Consider the following 24254-nt stretch of genomic DNA (forward strand, 5'->3'; position numbering starts at 1 on the left):
ACAAACACATTAGAATTTACCGAGCAGACATGTTGCATTTAAAACAACAGACATGCAGCTTAAATATACACAGTTGTTAAATTAAGGCAAATTCAATGGATAAAACACGGACACATTTATACACACGAAAAAGCAAAATATTTATTATCAAAGAAAAACACAAAATACCTGTCGGATTGGGACAGACAAAAAATCAATGAACGTTAATAGAACCGTTCCGTTCCATAATTTTGGTAAACGACTTTGTTATACAATCATAATTCTTCATAACAAACAATTTAAAATCATATCTTTCCACTCATTTCATTTTTTTAAATAACATTTACAGTTCTTATCCTGCCGTAGGACTGATATTCATTAAATATGTTAGTCACACTAAATGCTGTGCACACTGTTGTCTTGATTTAAAATAAAACGTATATCGAAAGTGAATACATAAAAAATTTAGATGTTTTGTAGAGTTTACATTAGACAATCACTATGATGAATATGATGGTGGTCAGCATGGCAGTTAAACTTTGTTACACAGAACGTATCAACATCATCTGACAGACTAATACAATGAAGAGCTTTGACAATTCACCCTGTTTCTTTTGAAATGCATTAAGTATAAAGCCCTGATTGTCAGCTGTTATTCATTACTCCGATATAACCAATTCTTGTTTAAATTCAAACCAGCCACAAACCTATATCCACACTTGCCCACAACAACAGGATGGAAATACATCAGTAAATGTACAGTGTAAGATGTAGTGCAAATAACTGATAAATATGTTCTGAACAGACATTTTAAATTTGAAGTGCACTGCCGATATCACGCATTGAGTTCTCCAAGAAAACAAAAGATGACTTATTTATTAACAGAGCAGTGGTCAGCATCAGTTGTGTAACAGTCATAATTCAACGTGCTGCACTTTTCAGTATTATGAACTAAACAACCGTTAGATGTCAGTGAAAAACATAGCACTTCAAGTCCCGGCCATATCTTGAGTGTTCATACAGCACAGCATGAACTTTAGAAAATCTGTTTCTCGAAAAGAATCTTCTGAAAGCCTTGTGGAGGAGTATGGTAGAAGTCACTGAACTGACAGTCCAATATCGCACTATCATCCACTGTAAGAGAGAAGACAAACAGCCATAATTTCAAATGTCCAATTTAACAAATTCTGTAAAAAATATTGCACCCTATTGCATACTAAAAAAAACTCAGCCTTAATGATTTTAGCTTTCGTGTAGCTCAGTGGTAAGAGCATGTTACTAGCAGTGCCAAGGTGATGGGTTCGTTCCCAGGCATTGCACATACTCAGAAACAAATGTATAGTATTATGCAATGTAAATCGCTTTGGATTAAAGCATAAATGTAAATGTAAACTTTGTAATTTCTCATTCTTTGTTTCCATGGCAACAAAACTGGTGATATTGTTGTTCCTCTGTGAAAATGTTGTTACCACTTACCACAAGCAACAGGATAAACAGTTCCTCTAATGCCAGATGCTGGACAGTTCATATTCTTCCCATTTAGGTACAAATTCATCTCCACGTGGTCATAGGTAACACCCTTTGCATACACAAACATAGCAGAAATTGAGATTACACACAGAAACTGATTCTTAGAAAAAAAAAATCTTGCCATTATTAAGAACCCTAAAGAGATATGACGTATGTTAATTATCAAAAAAAACAATAAATAGACAATGTTCATTTGACTTGATTGGTTGAAATGTTGCCTTAGGACTTACCACAATGTCTCCTTCCTGTGGTAAACTGTTGGCAGGTAATCGGTTCTTTTCTTCATTGTTGTAGTACACAGTGCCATCATGCCTTAGCACAATGCTGTGTGCGTCTCTCCCCATGGGGACCTGGTTCAGATTTGCTTTCTGAGTAGCCACTCCAATGCCCCAGACACCTGCGATGGGCAAAGTTCACAAGTCACACCTAATCATATTGACTAATAAAGGATAAAGTACAGTAAGAGCTTGCCTACATCCGCCTCTTACCTGTGGACTGGATCTTAAACTCAAAGTAGCTCTTGTTTTGATGAAGAGGAGCATTTGCAATGCAGCCACCAGTTCCACATATGCGTTTTCCACTCTTTACAATCACAACATCAGTACCTGAAATATATTAGGCAAAATAAAGGAATGGTTCCTAGCCTCAAAGCTGTATACTTACTATCCCACTGGCTTACGCAAACATTATTCGTCTATACAGTGTTAGGTATACTGGAGTATTAAGTAAAGAATTACTTTGACAAAGAGACAAGTCTTAGATATGTCAAATCTCAAATCTTACCCATGCAATGTGTGTCGAGCTGAACCGTGGGCATTTCCTTTAGTGTTACGTGGCCACTGTTGCCGTCACCGCAACAGCCAAAGCACCACGACATCAAAGACGACATAATGGTCTTCAACGGAGAACGATGATCTTAAACTTCAATTTGTCTTTAATTTAGTTAAAAGAGGTTATTTGGATTGCATATCCACGGAGGTCATGTTTATTCCTCTAAGACGTCAGGGAAGCGGATATGACGTAATAGCAGAATTACGTGGTTGAGTTTCTTCTACAATTCTCAGGAAAGCACAACAGTGACCTCTAGTGTGCAACTGCCAGGACAATCGTACAGCACTGTAACGAGAAACCACAATAATTACAATAATATCAAGTAATGTTGGCTTTGTTGTTGGTGTAAGACGGCGTGTTTGCACTATTTGTCAACGGACCGATCATAAAGGTAAGTAGAATAAGGTTCGGTAAGGGTTAGACTTATGATGTAAATTGATCGACGTCTCTGATGCAATGTGTGCAAGTGAGGACGCAAATTCGAGATGAGATTAGAATTGATGTGACCTTAAAAGCTTTAACCTGCCCCGTGTCTCTGTAAAGTTTTGCATAGCAACAACCTCAGCGCTAGAAAGTAAGGGAGCCTCTGCAACGGACCATCTTCTTACAAAACCGAAAATATTGTTATCTTGTTCTCAATGCCTTCGCAGTAAAACAAAAATAATGTAAACATTTGAACAGTTCGCGTGTGTCACTCTCAGTAACGCTTGACGTCGTAACTAACTCATGTTTGTTGTTTTTCTGAAGTTCGACGGTGATGAAATCTGCACAGCAACAATCGCCATGATTGCCTTTGCGGAGCGCCCTAGTAACTGGCGCGCGCGGGTTCTGTCCAATAAAAGAGCGCGTCCTGCGTTCTCGGTTATGCGGTGGAACTGCTTCTCCAAACATCCCTATTTTTATGGGATTATTGAATTATTGTTAAACATGTTTATTTTGACTATCGTCCATTGGGATTAACTAGTAAACCGATGTCAAGATAAAGGGAGCAAAAGAAGGTAAAGTGGGCAGACTTTCATCATGATCACCCTCAACATCTTAATCCTTTCTGCTAGTTTGAAACTTGTAATATTCAGAAACGTTGAAACGCAGTAGCGGGAGTTGACCGTCAATCACTTCGAATAACGGATTTCCCACAACGTCATTTTAAGGTGCAGGTGATGGCATAGATAAGGTGTGATGTCTGTTCAAAGGACGTTTGACAAATGCACGAGCGCTGATCCTGAGCGCAGCACGCTGCTGTGCGTGCGTTTGCTATTTTGAAAGATAACAAAACCGTTATTTTTGTAGAACTGTCCAATCACATGTCTCTATAGACCTGCGCGTGGCTAAGATATCACACTCCGGGAAAGATCTCGCTTTACCTGCCAAGAATAGCTCATTCACAAGAAAAAAAGTTATTCAGCGCGTTGTGTGCACCGCGTTAGGAAGCCCCCGGCGTACCCCGCTGTACAGTACAGTTTAGCTTTTGGAAAAAGTAGCATGCTGCTGAGAAACAGTGACACGAGAGGGTAGTGACGCAGGATTATATGAAAGTGACGTAGTTTCTGCCATATCTTCTCTCATTTTGATTGCGCCGGAGTTTGACAACAACAGATATGTTCCTGCAACGACAGTTTCATGATTTGACCTGCTTTAAAATAAACTCAAGTCTAAAATAAACTCAAGTCAATTTAACTGTTAAAACAGTGTATCTAGTTTTGAGCTTCAATTAATACATTTGTATTAAGCATATGTCAAAAAAACATATCCCAGACGTTTTTTTACAAAAACGAAAGCGCGTACATAAACAGAACAAAATGACACGAAATAAAAGGATGCTAAAGCTATTTATTAGTAAGTTATAAGGAAGATAAGTTATAATGTAAGTGGTAACTTCACGAAATTTGAGCTTCACTTTAGTTTATCCGTGCACAGCTCAACCCCAATAACTGTTTTACCACCCTGTACAGATTTTCTTTGACTCAATTCAAATTACACCTGTTATTTTTACAAACAAAATGATCTGTTTGGTTCCTACCGTTGAGGAACACTTAAAATAACGTTCGTGCCCGCATATATAGCCAAAAAAAATGCAATTGTTGTAACGCCGTTTTTATGTGCAGTTAATATTAATATTAACATAAACATATCTGCGTATCAACTGGTGTTTACAGTATGAACAAATATAATTATAAGATTTGGTCTATATTTAAACTATGTTGGAGGATAAATTAAGATAAACAAATCAAAAGTAACATGACTTTTGGAAGGTTAACTCGCAGCAACTCGTTGGCAGTGACATTTTTTAATTGATATCTATCTGAAAAAGAGACAAATTATATTGTTACAGTTGCAGAGTCTTTGCATGAGGCGAATTTCAGCCACGGCCATGTTCATTCTAAGCAGGAACGGCATTATGAGGTCCCGGACTTGCGCTGATCAGGATTTCTTTATAATATTATCATACACCTTGTCAACTAAAGGAGAATTGGGCACACGAATGTTTTTTTTTTCCAGAACGACCCAAAATAATAAATAACGCAAAGTATGGCAACACTCGCCATATGAAAGTTTTAATTGCCATGACGTTTTTCAGGTACATTCATTTTGGATCAAATATTTATTTTATTAGTGCAATTTTATGCTATGCACGTGCAGCGAGGCAATAAGGCCAGTTTCGTGTCACAAATCGAAGTGCTAGGCGGTCAAAAACCCAAGACATTTTTATCTGCATGTACAGATCTTTCTACAATCGTCAGATGAACGAAAAACGTCTGTAAATGTTTGTTGGGATGATGGTGAGCACGGTTGTGAATGATGATTTGTGGAGTTTAGCCTTTGGAGAAAATGAAGTGTGGATGTTTTAACGAAAACGGTGTGTAAATATAGACAACTTAATGTTAACGACCCTTACCGTTGAAAACTAAACAAAGCTTTATAACTTGATACTTTTCGAAGTGCTTCTGTCAGCAGAACCTTTGCATGCACCTGAAGTTGAAAAGGGGAGAAGTGAAAACCTCGAACCATGTAAGCTTTCCCAGAAGATGGCGATGCTGCGTTATTCAACATGCAACGTGTGAACGAAGCTATTATTGTAATGTGATCGATCGGTGTCCAAGTAATGAAACCAACATTGGAAAATAAAATGTTTGGTCATTTTAATATTGCTTCATGGATGGCAGTCAGTGTTAACTGCTCTTTATAAAATATGACTGTTTGCTAGAGATTGTCTATTTTTGTATTTCTTGATAAACGTAGGATTCAAATTGTATTTGATATGAATTACAGAATGCGCGCATTACGCGGATCTGTACAATAAATCACACTCGATGCAGTTTCTCGGGTTGTAATGTTTTTAATATTTTTTTCTGAAAACATTTTTTTTTAAAGCACATTAAATTATCAACAATTTTACAAGTAGGCCTACTACAAAAATTCTAACAAATATTTTACAGAAGGACCAGGATTAAAGCAGATTAGAATTGTAAAACTCGTTTAAATGTTTTGTATCAAATTATTTATAATTGGTTTTAACAAAGCATGAACAAAACACATGCACACACACACACACACACATATATATATATATACAAACACATTTTCGTAAGTCTTGCGCTTTCATGGAGAGATAAGGGACCCCTGTGGACGGTAAACGGCCCGCCTAACTCCAGCAGCACGGTCAATACTGGAGGATTCGCTAGTGCTTTGACTCCAATATTTACGTGCTGCTACAGCCAGGCAGCCACACGGCCAAGTTCAGGAGACTTGCAGTCACACGTAGTCTCGTTGCTGTTGTTTTTGTCTACTTTCCCCTTCCTCCAAGTCTCTCTCACCCGTTTGATCTGAAGTGCGCGTCCGTCCTGTCGTTCTTGCCGCAGCACAGTACGGCCTGCACCCCCGTTATAACTCACAAACCATTCTGTGCTGCTACAGTACCGGCAGGCCCCGCGCAGAACGCGCGCACAGGCACACACGCGAGGCGCGCTCACACGGCCGCACATAAACCTGACAACACACAAGATAAAGAAAGAACGTCAGTATGCTTTGATGGTGTAGTTCAACGATGCCACAATGACACGGAGAATAAAAACAAACGTATCAGTGCTTGCTTGGTAGATATACATTGTAAATAAAATATCATGGTGTTATTCTGATTTAAATGCGATACATTCTCTATGTATGTTGTATCTTCTGCATATTGCAAGTGGAATAGTGCAGTTCTCTTTTAATTTGTATGAAATAGATTATTTGGCACACATTTTTATAGAGATGCTTGCTTTTTGTTAAGACCTGAAAAGCTGACCCTCTCTAAAAAGGTATAATTTTCAACGATGTTTGATGTGTTTCTTGTTTGTAATGTTCAAATTATCTAGCCTTTCAAGATATACCTTTTTAAAAAATACAAAATGTTATATTTCTGTTTCACACACTTATTAGCCAATCATATGTTTAAATGATTTAAACTTTTTTTTCTTAACAGCACTTCCCTTTTCTAAAGTGATGGGAGGCTTTTTGTTATAATGTCTACATGCATAGTTCTAAGCCATAGTGATAACAACTTAACTGTTCTGAGTTATAGGTGAGAAACAAATGATATTTACACCATTCTTGCAAAACCCGCGTACTTCGTTCTGATTAATTCCTCCTTGCTAGGTAAGTGCACATTTTCATTATAAAGTAATTTGGCAGCATTTTACAAATCATGATTTGATGACAACTTTAGAAAACCCTTGACTGTTATAAAACTGTGTGAATCTTTGTTGTTTTCAATACTTTTCAATATTTGACATGCAAGTTCATTCTGGTAATTATAAAAATTAGTCATGCCATTCATTTTCGAAAAAAGTATTGAGTAAGTTTAACAAGTTTCATTTTGTGTCCAAACTTTCAAAATGACTAGTGCAGAGTGTGTAAGCAATAATTTGCATAACCTAAAGTGCAGACAAGATAACATAACAACTCTATTATTTGAGGCATGACTAACTAGCAATATTTATTTATCATGTACAACCCTCTTCCCCCCCACACACAAGTTTCTGTTATATTCACCATATACTACTATGCTTTTGTTACAGGTGAGCCATTAAACTTTTGGTGTAACACAAGCAAGAGGACAGGGGAGCATCTCCTGTCTAAAAGTGTAAAATTACAGGTTGTGAAAAGGACTTCTGGGAAAAAAGTGTTCTCTGACAAAGGCTGCAAACCACCCATATTATAATATTTACTTATGCCATTTGCTGTCTGTCTCTTTCATTTTTGTGTTTTCACTTTATTGAATATTTTACAAGGATATAGAGAATGTTGTGTTCGTTTTTTTAAACATTAATATTTTCTTTTATGGATTTCAGAAAAGCAAGTTGAATTGAATTGATTTACTCACAGAAGCTTGTCACTAATGCTATGGGCACAACAAGGTCCATCTCCTGAGATAAAAGAAAATACATTTATAAAGCAAATTTTAGCTATTAGGTTGTTCAATGTATGATAACAGGTATACTTACAGTCCACTCTCTATATAGCATTCTGTGTATTTTTACTAGACAGGTGTGATTCTATTGTGGGTTTTTTTTCTTTATTTTTAAGTAAATGTAGTATATTATGGTTTGAAGGTAAATTCTTGTTCTTATTTCAAAGTTTGTGGCTAAATGTGTGTTTGTGAGTGTGTAAAAAAAAATTTGTGGCAATTAAATAAATATATTCTTAAAAGACACACTTGACCAAAGCATATAAGTAGCATAATTTAAAATACTGCAGACATAAATAAAAACTTTTAAGAGTCCACTTTTAATAAACTTAAAAGTTAGCTTAAAGTACACAAAAGTTAAAGATGATTAGTTATTATTTCGGCCCAACTACTGAGCATCATCAAACCATTGAAATATTTTTTTATATCAACAAATAATTTTGACCCAATAAAAGACTTGTCTGTTTTTAACATGGTTGCGCAATATGTGGTAATAATAGTTATAGGCTTTCATATATACACAGTTTTAAACTAATTTTAATAAATTCTATAAGTACTAACTTACACCATTCAACATTTCAAATGAAATAGGTGCGATATAATTAATACATAGATAAACCAGAACAACATTTACTTGAACCATAAACAAAATAGTTGACTAAAATGACACACCCTGATGGGTTTACTCTGATCGATGGCTTTTTACGAGACTGCATCGAAATGTGTTGTTCCCTTTTACTTTTTCTGCCAGAAGTTAACAGAGAAACATTCACTTCCTACCACAGAAAGGGGAAGCTGCTCCCGTAATTTCACTTAGTTTAACAAGGGTTGCAACTAAAGGGAACACAGCAGCACACAGATGTATGTGAATCTACCAAATGTGACAAAATAAAACAATCATTTATCTAAAAACAACAAATTTGGTGTTTTGTAATGTAAATCCTTACACCACTGAAAGGTTTACCTCATTTTAGACAAGCAGTGTACTTCAGCTTTTTTTTTTGCTTACTGCAGTGTAAAATATTGCAAGTAAGTCAAACTTGAATACATAAATGATGAATAAAAAGATTTTGACAATATTTTTAATGTATGGATTCCGAACCTTGAAGATGCAGCCATAAGAATAAAAAACTATAACATTAAAAAATAAAATGAGGAATGTCACTTATGAACTTAATTATATATAAATATATATATATATTACAATTTATAGTCATAAAATATATTCATATAAAATTAAATTCTACCAAATTATTTTTTCACATGGCAACTCGGTACATGTACACACACGTGTGTGTGTGTGTGTATATATATATATATACTATGTATTTGTGTATGTTTACACAACTAAGTTCATAGCCCACTCCAAGTAGGCCTACACGTTGGATTTGTGCATGCCGCAAACACACACACACTAGGTACTTTAAAATGTAGAAAAAAGATTCATTGGCCTAATACCTCGACAACAGCTCCCGTCCCAATAACAAGTGCTTTTGCCTTGGTAACGTCAGATAGGGGCAGCCCCTGGCAGCACACGTAGTACTAAGAGGAGCTCACAATGAAGAGCTCTGCTGTTTGCCATCTGAGAGCTTGGCCGGTGCTGTGTTCCTCTTAGCAGAAAGCTTTGTAGCTGACACTCAGATCCAGACTTTCATTTCTGCGTTTCGCATCTAAATTGTCATATACAAAAGACACACGCGGACAAACACCCGCGAAGAATCGAGCCTCCGCCACATCTAGCTGGGCAAACAAACAGAGGCCCGAGTTAGGCCCGAAACACCATGTTTCACAATGATTGGTTTACTAACAAGTTGTGAAATCTCAAGCCCACACCTATGAAATGTCATTGACCTTCAAGTATCGTGATAATAAAATGGGCAAGTAGATCCTTTTAATTTTCCTTCAAGCTTCAATAAACCTCAGTCAACTTGTGTGAATCTTAGAGGCCCCTGTGAAGAGGCACGTTGAAATGAGCTAACACAAAAGGGAAAGAAGCAGCGTGACAGAAACCTCAAACTCATTTTGCGAACAGTTTTGCTATTGCACTTACTTCAAAGAGTCATTCTACAATGTTTACCAGTGTGTTTAGAGCAAAGAACACAACAATATAACAGCCAGGTCGAGCAGTGTAGCCCTGTTACATTATCTGCAAGAGCTGCTACCAAAAAAGATGAAATATAATCTCCCTTTTGAAGTCAATATGGCACTTAAAAACAAGCAGAGCCCAACGTTGCAAACCAACGCATTACACAATGTGAAACTCCACAAATACTTATCAAAAACAACACAGAGAATATCACCAGTTGAGACGAGAAACAGAGATGAATTTATGTGCCACGCAAAAAAACACAGATTGTTTTGTTTTGCTTATTATTATATTATGGCTAGACTCAATTCATACAACATTTAGCTATTGACAACAAAATAAACACAATGTAGCTCTTAAAAAGCTCTTCCTTGCCTTCTCACGTATTAGGGACATCCAAATTAAGAGACAAGATCTGCACCTACAGAGTTTTTCATAAAGTGTGGGATGGGTCTGAGTCAAATGCAATATTACATAACCATTAACATGAGGCAGAAACAGGCATTAAAAGCTTTGGACATATCATAGGGACCAAAAGGATCAGTGGACTTTACTGTGTGTGACATGCACTCCTGCCATCGAATTCATCAGGGTTTCCATTTGGTCCAGAGCCAACAGGTTATGTATTTCCAAGTGCGGTAAATTATAGAGAATGTGCAGTTTATTTTTGATTCATAACCATCATAACGAACTAGTACGAGTCATAATGAACTATCATTATTGTGAGTAATATGTCATGGTCACAGAGACATGATGATACAGAACAAGCTAACACTGGCAAGGATCAAAGGTTATCATAGCAAGATTGGGCGAATTTGTTGTTTGTAAGAAATTGGTTGCAACTGGGTTAAAACGTGGACCTTGAGACGGCAGATGATTTTTTGTGTGTGTAAAAAAATACACTGTTAATAATACATAACAACCTTCCTCCTCATCAAAATTACTTTCAGGCCTGAGTGATAATATCAAATATTATCTTTGGCCTTGAGGAAATGAGAACAGAGTGCAGTGGTCAAAAAATAAAGATGAAAAATAAAAGATGTAAAGGTACTATTGAAATTTTGTGGAGTATCATTTTCTGAGCACTTCTGATTTTGAAATATTCTATTATATATACCCGCTGTATCTTAACGTATACGACAAATTTTGTTATATTGTTTCTTATTATAAAAACACAAATTTCTCAGAATGCACATGCCTTGTTTGTATGTCTTTGTCATAGATCTTTCCTGCTTTTACATACACCAGTAAACGTCTTCGGTGCACAGCAGGCTGGATGATATCAAACAATGCCCTCTAACCTTTAGCCCACCCCCGAGGACAAACGCATATAAAATGGCCAATGCTCATTTATAACAAAGACTACTTAGGGGTCACCTAATGAACACAATTACACATTGACACAGACACATAAACACTTTGCTCATACTAACTACAATTACCAGTGTGACCTTGAAATATCTGTGAGAACCTGACAAATCTTTGGTTTGTTTTTATTAATTAAAAGATTAATTTAGTCTCGTTCATTTATTTGTTTGTTTGGAATGTGAATGAGGAGGCTGAGTGAATTCACACAGGCCCAACATTCAGTTGTGAAAGAATAGTTGTAGTTCTTCTTGTTGTGACATATTTCCTAAAATATTATAATTCTAGCCCATGACACTTTATCACAGGATTATGGTATTTAAATTATAGTTTAATTGTGTTTAACCATGAGACCCTATTTCGTGTGTGTATTTTTTCTAAATTATTGTTGAAAGAATGTGTGTGTAGACAACTTTATATGAAGCTATTATACATTTTCCAATAAATAATTTTAACATTTAATAACTCATGCAAGTAATTATATAATTAAGTGTAGATACTGACATATATAAGAATTCCCATAAAATGATAGCTAGACTCGAAGTCTTTCGAGTCTTTTTTAAACATCCTTCACACTGGTCAATGGTGACTTGGCTCTTACACTTGTGTGACTTAGCCAGACCTAAACTAAAACGATATATACGACTGACATGTGCTGAAATGAAAGTCTGTCATCATTTACTCACCCTCAAGTTGTTCCACACCTTTACACATTTCTTTGTTCTGTTGAACACAAAGATATTTAAAAAAATATTAGCAACTGACATTTCTGGAACATCATTGACTACCATAGTAGGAAAAATTATTGTTTCATTTTTTTCTGTTGAACACAAAATGAGATATTTTGAAAATTAAGGCAAGCAAACCGTTCTGGGGCACCTTTGACTACCATTTAAATTTTTCCTATATGTTTGTCAATGATGTCCCAGAAATGTCAGTTGCAACATTTTTCCAAATATCTTTCTTTGTGTTCAGCAGAACAAAAGAAATGTATACAGGTTTGGAACAACTTTAGGGGATGACAATATTACACTTTCCATAAACTTTTTAGCTGTTTGGTTAATATAGTGGTTTAAAACGAACTCCAAGGAAAATTGCGTAGCAACTTTTACTGCAAAAGCAGAATAACAACATGTCCGTGTTAGAGTAAATTATTTAAGGATCATTTTATTTTCTATCAAGGCTATATTTGCAGTCTATTTGCTTGTAAACATACAGCGTTGTATATAAGTTATACAGAATCGCCCATACTATAAACCACGCCGCAAAAGCTGAAGCATAATTCAGGTTCATTTGAATCTCAAGGTGAGACACACCCTCGACTTGGCATCCAAACACAGAATAAACGTGATCACACGAACACACACCTCAGCAATTCTCCAACTGACATGTGCTTTATTAAAAAAGGCCCACATTTACCCTAAAGTAGTTTGGTTTACTTTATCTACTCAGTCCTGCAGAGAATTTACATTAAAAGTTGCTTCTTGTTTCAAATACGGACACGTCGCATCCAAGATGTCGAAATTCTTCTGAAAACGGACGAATGTGGAAAGTAAAAAACAGAAATATTGTAGGATTAAACGAGTTACTTATTTTGCGCTTGTGTAGTCCAACCAACATACACCACGAGGACAAACAGCCTCGCAACCCTAAGGGCTGAACTCGAACTCACATTTACAAGAAAAGCAGAAATCTCTCTTTCTCTCGCAGACAAACCGCTCTCAACTCCCCAAGCCATGCAAGTAAACACACAATATCCTAATTTTCACTAAACCCCATTTACAAAAACAACGACACTTAAAGTTTTATGATATCCACGTAGCATACTATATACTAAGCAGACGTATCCGTCTGATAGATTAACACATCAGTCATGCAACGTTATTCGTTAGTTACATAAACAGATGCACATTCACTCCGCGTGTAAACGAATAAACGTTACATTGTGACGTATCAGTCAAGCGCGTTATATTGTATCAAACCGACGGGTCACAATGTAACGATTTGGGCGAATAACTTTTTATTTACAACGTCAGTCTTTCGTGGATGTACGTATAAAATGGCGCAAAGTATTTTCCTCATAAACAAGCTGCCTCAAGACAGTGACACAACAATGTTGTTTTCTTTGGGAAAACATACACACAATTGCCTCTAAAGTCATCTTTATGTGAATAAAATGGAGTTGCAGATATCTTACCGGTTCCTATGGTTTACTTGATAGTCTGAGGTAAGAGGCATCAGATTCTCAGAATGAACTGCGTGTATCTGCGCCAGCAGCCCGTCCGTTACTCCCGCTCAAAAACATACACGAAAAACATCAAAACGACACATTCTTCACCACCGCCACGCTGAAACCCCATCCCCAGACCCCGTGGCATTTTTCAGAATTTTCCCATATTTTTCCGCGCGTCGAGCGCTATTTTTACGTATTATTTTTTAAAAATCAGCCGTTTTCCATATACGCAGCTGAAAACGATAGCCTCCTTTTCTCCCCCGGCTCCGTAATCGCTTCAGATTGGTCACTTCTCTGGTCGTCGGTGCCAGATCTCGGGCGATATAGTCCTCATGTGCGTCTGTTCGTGTGTTTTTTCCAGGTTTGGGTAAAAGTCTTTATTTCGGAGCCGGAGCGTCGCGCGCTGTGTCTCTGTGCGCACGTTCAGTGTTGATGTTATCGCGCCTCTCCAGTCGAAAATGGCGCCGAAACTGACTCCTCTCATTCAAATCGGTAAGAGCCGCCCCCAGCTCGCATGTGCATGCCGGGAACATGGACTTGAAGTACGGTTTTGAATGTGGAAGACAGACATTTTACTGAAGGAAGCCTTTTTCCACCGCTGTCAAAACAACACGAAACGATGTGATATTATGTCAGCGCGCGTGAAGGTATTTAGAGGAGAAGAAACCCGCGCGCGTCTGCCAAGTGCAGGAAAGCACTCAGAACGGGACAGAGATAAGCAACACAAGCATCGAACCTCGAACATTTTAAAAGTAGCCCTTGGCTATCTCATGCCGGCCATTTAGCCTATTTCATCTACTTCCTCCCTGTCCGCTCCCTATAGAGAAACTTGTGCAAGGTGTTCTTTTCTGTATACGCCCTATGCAAACTGATAGTTCAGTCTCATCGGCGCTATAAAATATTCCGTTCTGAGAAAGAATGACAGAGATATGACCCCGTTTTGCCCTCAGCATCTGCTTTGTGACATATTTGAATGCCCAAATCTTGAGGCTGTCCACAGATACCAAACACACATAATTTGTGTTTGTAAGTTACCAACACAAAGACCATCCCATGTTGAAGCTTGAGTGATGAAGTAGATTGAATATAAATTATCTATGTGGCATTTTAACCCCAATAGATTTGTCACCTACTTTTGGAGCATTAGCAATTTGTTTGTTAATGTTTCTTTTTAATAATGCATGTGTTGTTTTGCCACAACAGATGACAAAACAATACCATGGACCAAGCAATGTTACACATTAAAACTACAGAACTGTGAATTACACTACAATGTGATAGTGGTATATGTATTATAGAGCTGTGAATTATATTATGAGCTATTTTGTTTATACAGCATGAACTGCATTTATATGCATCTTTGGCCAACAAAGAAGCTCAGAGCACTTGGACGCATATCTAAATGTGTCAACAAATGCACACTTTCCGAGTCCTATTTAAAAATGTATAGGGTCGACTGACACCAACAGTGCAACTATATTCACAGTAGGATTGGCTTTTATGATGCACTCCTGTTCACATGAGAATCATACCGACAACAAATATGAGTCCATGGTTCAGGACCATCTCAGAATGCATCCAGCTAAATAACCCTTCACTTAAGTTTTAAATGAAAGACTCTGTAAGATGTCATGGGTCCTGTCATGCCTTTTGTCATGATGCAAATAGAGTTTGACAGTGAAAGGTTACTTAAAGAAATATATCCACGCACACTCTTCATTCATAACATGAGACACATTTCTCTCCAAACAACCTTAAACACACATACACAATTAGTATGCAATTAATCATCAGGGTCTTTTTTTTATTAAAAATGAAAAAGAGCCCTTGTTAAAAATGTGTTGAGTCAGCAAATTTAACCCTACCACATTCATACATAATAGGCCTATATGTGAACCTTAAAGAAAAAGTCAAATAAACATGCAGAATACACAAAAGTACCATACTTTCATTTGTAGTCGGGTTGCTAATCCTAAAATCAGAGTTATTAGCTGCATACAAGAAAGGCCAAGAGCGTCTGCTGTGCACCCGACACACTCGTGCACCCTCCTCTTGTCAAACATGTTTTTTGTGAGAGTGTGAAAATAGGGGCAGTTGTAAGGGGTGAACTTGAGTGTGTGTGTGTTTATGAAAGGGTTTTGTTCTCTCATTCAAGGGTCTCGGACCCCCCCAAACCCAGCCCAAAGACGTCTGAAGCAGCTGCACCCCTGTGATCTCTTTAGTGTGAGGGAGGGGTCCTTAGCATGTGAGGGGACAGGCCCCCCTTTTACAGAGACCAGAGCCTACACACTTAAGTAACAACATCCATCAAAAGCCAATAGATGCCTGCAAGTCAAGTCTGTGAACACGACAGCAACCTTCGACCCCTGTTAAGTGGGCCGGCCTAACAAGACCCAGCCACTATCTCATGCTGGTTTGTTTGGTTTAACTTCATTTATCCGTCCCGCAGACGGAACAATTTTCCTGAAGTAAATGGTCTCTGATTGCATTTCATTTTAAAGGATTTGTTAATAAAAAGCCATTAAAACAGATAATACACTATTCCTTATTAGTACCCGTCACAAATCTCTGAAGGGACTTTGAAAATGTGCATTTGGTAACACTGCCAACACAAAACTATACACTTAAATTTTCTTTGTGTCATTATTGTTCAATTGTCCACATTCTGTATTTTCGTAATACGGGCATAGAGAACACACTTTTTACATATGCCTGTTGTTCATGCATAGGAAAATAAGATTGGTTTTAAGAATTCACGAATGTAATAATCTTTACATGCCTTAACATGGTTCTCTTCAACCCTGTCCCATACGTGGCACGCCACAATCAATCACAACGAGCTTTAATGAAACGTCACAAAACTACACATTTACACCCTCCCTTGAATGAAATAGTCACCCATGTGTTCATTGCATCATTATAAGTCGTTTGGGCTCCACGGACGCTTTCAGACATTTGAACAGTTCGATCCACGCGTTTCACGCAAGTTCATACATCCGTCAGCAAACGAACGGGCAACATTACACCGCATGCGATTGCGCGGTAACGATCTTGCAGCGATTGTTTGATACAAAGAGCAGAACGAGCGGCGGCACGAACTCAAATCCAACCGGAAGTCCCGCCCCCCAGTAGCTTTAACTTCGATGATGTAACCCCTGTCCAAATTTAGAATGTTGTTGATGCCTCAGAAGTTTCTCCTCTGGCTCAGAGCGCTGTCCGTCACCCGACGTCACGACCATCCTGTTATTATTGTAAACAGTCTTCCCGTTCTTTTACTGTCGTCCTCCACCTCGCGAAATTCTCCCCGGTCCTTTGTTCGCAAAGTAAACGGATCGGCATTAAAAGCAACGACACGGGCATCGTTAGCTCGCCGAAATCAAACGCGCCCGTTAATACTCAGCCGCGAGGACGAGCAACATGTGAGAATGTATAGAATTTGAGACACGTATAATTTCGGAGCGGCGGAATGGAAGCGGAACGCATCTTTGCGCTTCGGTGTAGTTGAATATCGCAAAAAACCGGCTTGTCTTGCATTAACGCTTTTTTGTTGTACATATAAGCGAATGAACCGCCCTTTTAAACGCTGTCCCGCATTTTAAATGCAAATAAAGCAATCTAGGAAAAGTGTCATTGACATTAGGTGACTACTACTTCAGTTTGCCCCGATAGGGCGAATCCATCGCCTTTTGTTGAAAGTCATCACGAAACACAAACAAACGTTCATTCAAAAAACTAGCGTCTTTCTTTTCGGACATAATAAATGCGCGCTTCTTGTTTACCGCCGCCGCTCGCACGCATACGGGAATTTTGAGATAAGCTTGATAATGAATCGTAAACAACACGGCAACTTTCGCCCTCAAATGTTTAAATCGCACAGCCGATACGAGAAAGAGAAACACAGCGTACGGCAACTCAACAACAAAGCACTCGGTCCGTCGTATTTCCTCCTTTGAATCAGGAGAGCGCGAGCGGAGCCGGAGAGATCGAATAGGCAAAAGAAAATGCATAAATACTACGGGGGTTATTGATACTCACTTCGGTGCTGGAATAACCGGGGAAAGTGCAAATCCGTTTGAACGTGTTAGTCGAGCCATAGAAGCCGCGGGAAAGATATTCCGGTAGAATGCCGGACTTCCATCAGCGCGTGTCACCGAAGCCCTTCTCTCTCTCTCTATTATTGCAATTACGCCAAGCTTCAAGGAAGTTGTCCTTTTGTTCCAGCATTTATACATTGCGTCAATGTTGCGAAAAGAGGAGGCGGAGCGGTGGCACTTGGAGTAAGAGAGAGAGAGAGAGAGAGAGAGAGAGAGAGCCGAGCAGCACACGACCTCATGTACACAAAACCCAGACCCTCCACCCTACAACAAAATCGACGGGATCAGATGAGATCACGTGCTCCCCCTCACTGTACTGCCCGACTCGTCCGGAGCGAGATGCGCGCTCGCTGGGGTGCGAACTGCGAAGTGCCGGGCAAGTCTTCGTCAAAGCGCTACGTCGAGATCCTCAGAGCGGAGTGTAGAGTGACAGCACAACCGGCTATCTTCATTATGTGTGTGTATATGTGTATTTATATATAATGTTTTGGTAACGTGAAGCATTTTTGATCAACGTTATTCTTGCTTTGGCAACGTACATCGTATTGAACAAAAATGAGGATCAAGCTCACTAAAGTTCAGGTGGAACGGTTTCATCTCTTCACGGTCTGTTTACAAAGACATTGAAACGTAGTTTTGACTTGTATTGATCAGATTAACGCTATAGATAACATGAATACAGAAGCTCTCATTGAATTGAATTACTTTATAGAATGATGCATGCGTCTCGTATTGAATGAACCGGACCATTGCCCCAGTTACAGCAGAGTTGCATCACAGCTTGTCGCTTCTTTGCTTCACTCCGAGGGCAATAAAGAGTCGGATGCACACTAGATGACCAGGTGTTGTATATGATTTAACTTGATAAAGGCCTGTTTATGAATTAACTAGATTGTTTGAAATGCGTATGCAATATGTTGATGGGTCCTTTACGCATAGACAGTGCCTTTATAAAACCATTTAAAAATGCTGCAACAAAACTAATTTGGATATAAAAAATAAATTCTGAACTCTTCAGTCGTCAGTATTTTTTTTCTATGTAAACAAATTACAGAGGGGTCGTGACTGCGTATCCAGGCCTGTTGAGTTGACCTTGTCACTAAATTTACTGTAATGCCACCAATGTAATGTCGTTTTTTAGAGTAATAAAACTAAGTGTTACAATTAAAGAGCCAAGCATGTAAATATTTGTGTACAATGGTACCCACGCATATCATAGCATGCACTTACAAATGCGCTGTTTCGTAACCCAAAGGTCAACGTTTTACACGACCATCATGAGATTAACATGTTACAAGTGTTTGTAAAGTTTGTGTAACATTTACGATCACAATGCCAAAGTGTGTCATTTAAAATAATTCATATTAATAATAACAATGCGTAATTCAAAGGAGCGTCACAAAGTGCGAATACTTCTAAAGAACTACATATTAAGTCATTTGTAGGTTTTTATTGCGTATTCATTTATATAGCACAAGTACCAAGTCAATTAAATACAACGTGTGAAAGCTCGAACTATGCAATGCGTAGAATATTTTAAAATAAGTGCATTTTAATGGATAACCTGAATGCAGTCTGTTCCTATTAAATAGGCCCATTAAGAAAAGTTAGTCCGAGGAACAAAAAAGTTCTTAAATGCATATTTGCACGATTTTGAGAATGAAGTGAAGACATGCGGACACTGGATCGAATTGATCTCTACTTGCCTGTTAGAAAATGTAATTGACTAAAACAAAGCATATTGGCACAGAACACACTGATCTATCTGCCTTAAAACACACGTAAGACTATAAAAAATATAATAGATTGTAATTTAAATTTAAACTTAACAACATAAAATAAAAAATATTAATATCTAAAAAACTGTATAAAAACACTACATAAGAATACATTGATATTAATAGGAACATTTAAAAGTTTACTAGTTTTATACTAACAGTATATTTGTAAATATGAATTATTTTTCTCCACCTTTTAAAATAAGGCAATTGTTTCTCTTATTTAAATAAGTGAATGGGTGGGGGTAACCTGATGAAAACTGAGACAGGCAGCCCACCACAGAAAAGCGCATTGACATAAAGGATTACATCTCTTAAAATGGGAAATTTAAGACAAGCATTAAATTATTGTGCAAGAGATTAAAACGATTAATAAAAACTTGAGGAAAACAGCACGTTTCCGGCTGTTTCGATAGGAAATCTGTGCGAAATCTGTTAATAAAATATTTTATCTCGTCACAATAAAGCCCCTGATATGAATTCGTTTATGCGCAATGCCATAACGACGTTAAAATGGGATGTGTGTGTGTTTTGTTTTTCAGTTCTTCTTCAAATTCTAACTTTTACAAAAAAAACTTTATAACCATTTAAAATTAATATGATCATTCCTACATTAGCTGTAATCGTACTTCAACGATTAATAAGGATTTAGATGCCTCCGCTAAAAAAAGGGAATTAGGATATTGTATTATTTCAGGTACAAGATATGAAGAGTTTGGTTTCAAAATTGTGCATTTAAATTATCAATCAAACTGCAGTTTTTTTTATTTAAGCCATACAAACAAACAAAAACTAACACAATAGAACACAATAAAAACATGATTACATAATAAAAAAACTAGATTTTTGATTGATCTCATTTTGGAACCAAACTCTTCAAATTGTATATGGGAATGTGATGGATACGACGCCTCTCTGCGCCATTGCGCGGGTTAACAAAAAGTTTTACGTTTGAACGTACGATAAATATTAAACGGCACGTCAAGTTTTGGGCGTTTGATCTGAGGCGAATATAAACTATATTTTATAATCGATTACACGGGTCGCCTACTTTATTCCTTCAGCGACTTTTTAACACTCCATAACAGTAATTTATAAAAGAAAATAGGCTTCATATAGGAAATTAGTTGTATTGTACTTATTAAATTTTGCCTTGTGAGTGTGATGATTTGTGAAGTTTTGCGTTATATTCGTTATAAATATGATGATTTTGCTTTTATTTTTAAGCCAAGCTTGAAATTGCATTTAATATTTGATTGACTAAATAACTTCTGTCGTTTAAGAATCAGCTCGAAAGATCATCACATCGAATTACCAGATCTGAAATGAAAAGTTACAGTAAATGAATACAAATGTGTCCAATGTACGACATTTGCGTGTTTTGAGATAAACGAAACGATTTTAAAACAAGAAAAATAATTCATACGTCAGGTTTGCGCATTTGGAATCGTGTGGAAACACACTTGTGAAATGACCAAAGTTGAAATGACCAAACTATTCTTGCAGCAGAGGAACCTCTAAAGTCCAAACTATTGTCATGAAAGTGCAAGACTGAAAGTGATGATCTAATCTGTAATTTATTTTACCTCCCCCCTCTTAAAGTATGGCGCACCTGTCACAGAACATTTCAAAGAAATGGGGCTGTACTGTACCTCACACACAGATTGTCTATCTATATCCTCATACCCATCAGTCATCCTGACTGTCTCCCCCTTACCATCCAGCAAAATGGTTGTCCGCACCTCTCTGAATTTACCCTGGGTGTGCCCATTTTTATGAAAGTCTGGGCAAACCATCTGATCCAGGATCAGATTCCTCCCAACTTCATAATGATGGCACCCAAGACTATTTTTAAAGAGTTGCTGCCCTCTTCGATTACACACCCCTCTGCCTCCTCTCCCAGATCCCCCACTGTATCCAGGCGCTCTGGACTGCTTCGAACCAAACAAGAAAATTGCCACAGAGGGGAATTCACAAGGGTGTGTGAATCCACTGAATACTACACTCTGAAATATGTTCTGACTCAAACGCGCATCACTTTTATTTTTACACGCTAATGCAAAGTTCAAGAACAAAGTGAAATATGTTCAATAACTCCTGAAGCAGGTCCTATATCACCTGTCACCTGTGTAGTTTTCTGGCTTGTGTTTTTTGAAAATGCTATTGTTTGAGTCCTCTGAAATACACAGGGAGCGAGATGGACAACAAAGAACGGGGCACAACATCTATAAACTTCGAAAAAAGTGAAGAGCAAAAAAAATATCTTTAAGCATATTTATACTCTCATGTCTGGAGTTAGATGTGTTCTTGTTATTTTTCCGTTTGAATAAAAGTAAGATTAATTCTTCACTTTCTTTAATTTTGTGCACAAAAATATTGTATGCTGAAAATGCATTTACAAGCCAAGCTGCGGAGTTACATCAAATGAAACGTCTCGGTGGCAACCTGGTATGCTGCATGCCAACGTACTATGGATTAGTGCTTTTAGGTGACTCAGGGTCCTCTCTCATCTCATAATGCTTTCTGTCTCCTCCTTTCTTATCAAATAAAGCTGTGAAGGTCAAAACATAATAAAAAAAGAGAAAGTTATGAAGAAAGTTGCCGATGGTGCTGTTGCAACCACAAGAAATCTTAAAATGATGTGATTTAATGCACCAACTGCGCTTGATACGATTTCCTACATCAGCATCCCTGTTGGTCCTAGATCAAAACACATAGTGACCAATCAGATTTCAGCACTTTGGATTTGATCCGGCTGGTTGTAGTTGATTCAGTCACATATCCTAAATAACATGCCGGCATTTTGATTTGTGATGCTATAACCGGGTCGCAGTGGGAACACTTGGAATTTTGTGTACTGGTCAAACTTACAACGGTTCATTTTAAAACACGCAAACGCATACACAGTCTGTAACCTCCCTGCTCAGCTGCTGTCTGACTGCATGACACAGCTTCCAAGCCAACGAGAGCCAATACCAGAGACTTAGACACATATTCGCTCTCTCACCTCCACCCACAGACTCTCACACACCTGTTCTGCCAGAGCATGTGTTTGTTTGTCTGCCTCGATCGACGGACGGTCTGCGCAGGTATGTTTGTTTGTAGCGTCAGAAGGAATACAAGGGGCGAAGGGAGGTTTGGGTATGTGTGTGTGTCTGGTGCAGGTCGGGGCATGCTTTCCTGGCATCCGAATCATTTGCACTTGCTGGGGACGCTTGCCAGCCACACCATGCCATGCTTTACCCAGTGGACATTTTTTAACCTCGTCATGATGACACGCTCGGCTGGCAGAGAGCAGGTCGAGCTCATAGGAGGCTTTAGAAAATGAAACATGAATTATAAATGAATTCAGAGACTCTCTGTACATGCAGGGTCTAACTTAGAATAGCACATGTGTACATTCTTCATATATGATCATGTGAATTATGAAGAAAAGGGGGTTTTACCTTAAAGATACAGTAACTGGCCTAAAATGCTTTTTTAGATCCGCTCTTTAGATGCTCAGCAAATCAAGAGCTTTGTTTGAAACGGAAAACAGCTTGATGTTCAATCTGAGACTTCACGTTGCATATGTTGATGTAGAATCAAACGCACGCCTCGTGATGAATATACAATTATTTTTTGCTATTCCACCGAAAAAAGGAGGTTGTGTACATCTGGGATGACACTAGGGAGAGTGAGTTACGAGAATTTTCATGTTTCAGTGAACTTCTTCGCTTTTGAACTCGCACATGCATAAGAGCTCGCAGGTTTATGACTGGGTGTGTTTGTGTAAAAGTGTGCAAGTTTCTGTGCTTTCAATAAAGAGGTGTGTGTGTGCTGGAGTGAGGGAGGATCACACTAGCAGATGGCCGCAGGGTGAGATGATGATCCTTCCATAAGGTCACCTGTGCTGTTCTGTTAGCGCAGTCATTCAGTTTAGACTGAATCACCCTCCATCAGCCTCCAGCCCACACATTAGAGAGAGAAAGAGAGCTTATTATTGTGGGTTTGATTGTATTCGATATTACGTTCATAGTTTACGAGTAAGGTCAAAGGTCAAAGATTTCTCTACGTCACTTCAAGTGCCTCTATAGAGTATTTCAGTGTTCTCTATGTGTACATATATAGTACAAATGGACATAAAACACAATGAATCCTAACAAAACAGATACAAAGTGTTATGGTGAGTGAAAAGTAATGTTCTTTCTTAAAAATAAAAATAAAAAATAAAACAACACACAAAACACTGTTCATAAAGTGTAGTACAAGCTATACAAGAATGTAGGTGAAAAAAATATGAAGCGTAAAATAAAACGTGAAATATAAAATATTCATTTATAAATTATAAAATAACATAATATATAAATGTCCACACTGTGTTACAGTATTATAAAATTACAGTATATAAAAATAGTTGGAACTGAACGTTTGTTTGCAGTTTGTCTTGCCTGTCTTGTTTTTCTTTTCTAAGAATTAGTCGTAGGATATATTTATGTTCTCTAATTTTATTGTCTTTGTTCTACTGCTTTTATTCTTACATTACATACAGATGTATTCCTAATATATATAGATTATTATCATTTTATGGTTAAATTACATTACATTAGGATGTTATTACTGGCATGATTCCCAACCTGATCTTGCAGGAATTCGTAAAGGTCCCCAAGACCCTTTAAAAAGGTCACATTTATGTACAGATATCCGTATGTTTTGTATCAATATGTACCTCTGAGATACTATATGTACTCTTTAGGTGCAAATGTGTACTTTTTGAAAGTGTACTGCTCCAGTGACCGTTTGAGACCATTTTTTCTCCATTAATTCTGGCAGTGGACTGATCTGAAAGCAGTTTCCTCTTTTTCAGGAATACTGGTTTCAAGCAGATCCAGGGTCAGTGAGTGCAACTCCAAAATCATTATGCTGAGGTGAA

The 24254-nt window shown here is 37.8% G+C and overlaps 1 protein-coding gene and 1 long non-coding RNA gene across 3 annotated transcripts; one reads left to right on the forward strand and one right to left on the reverse strand.

The window, feature by feature from the left end:
- Positions 1-127: 127 nt before the first annotated feature.
- Positions 128-17634, reverse strand: spryd7a (SPRY domain containing 7a). 2 transcript variants are annotated; one of them, XM_056731219.1, is made up of 6 exons: positions 17506-17634; positions 2293-2625; positions 1998-2114; positions 1740-1906; positions 1456-1558; positions 128-1113 (listed from the first exon to the last, which is right to left on the reverse strand). In XM_056731219.1, the coding sequence occupies exons 2-6, from the start codon at positions 2396-2398 to the stop codon at positions 1016-1018; spliced, it is 591 nt and encodes a 196-aa protein (XP_056587197.1). In that variant the 5' UTR covers positions 2399-2625; positions 17506-17634; the 3' UTR covers positions 128-1015. The 2 variants fall into 2 exon arrangements, with proteins under 2 accessions (XP_056587197.1, XP_056587189.1); XM_056731211.1 differs by lacking the exon at positions 17506-17634 and having other exon boundaries at positions 2293-4005.
- On the forward strand, positions 6139-8032 carry LOC130407902 (uncharacterized). The gene is made up of 2 exons (XR_008904701.1): positions 6139-6975; positions 7398-8032. It is a non-coding gene; the product is annotated as an uncharacterized LOC130407902 (long non-coding RNA).
- Positions 17635-24254: the final 6620 nt, after the last annotated feature.

This window comes from Triplophysa dalaica, chromosome 2, assembly GCF_015846415.1.
Source record: "Triplophysa dalaica isolate WHDGS20190420 chromosome 2, ASM1584641v1, whole genome shotgun sequence".
Taxonomy (NCBI): Eukaryota; Metazoa; Chordata; class Actinopteri; order Cypriniformes; family Nemacheilidae; genus Triplophysa; species Triplophysa dalaica.

Coding starts and splice junctions, on each gene's coding strand:
- spryd7a (XM_056731219.1), bottom strand. CDS start 2,398: ATGTCGTCTTTGATGTCGTGGTGCTTTGGCTGTTGCGGTGACGGCAAC. Junction 1,907..1,997: donor GTTTAAGATCCAGTCCACAG/GTAAGAGGCGGA, acceptor TGCCCATCGCAG/GTGTCTGGGGCATTGGAGTG. Junction 1,559..1,739: donor CACAGGAAGGAGACATTGTG/GTAAGTCCTAAG, acceptor GTGTATGCAAAG/GGTGTTACCTATGACCACGT.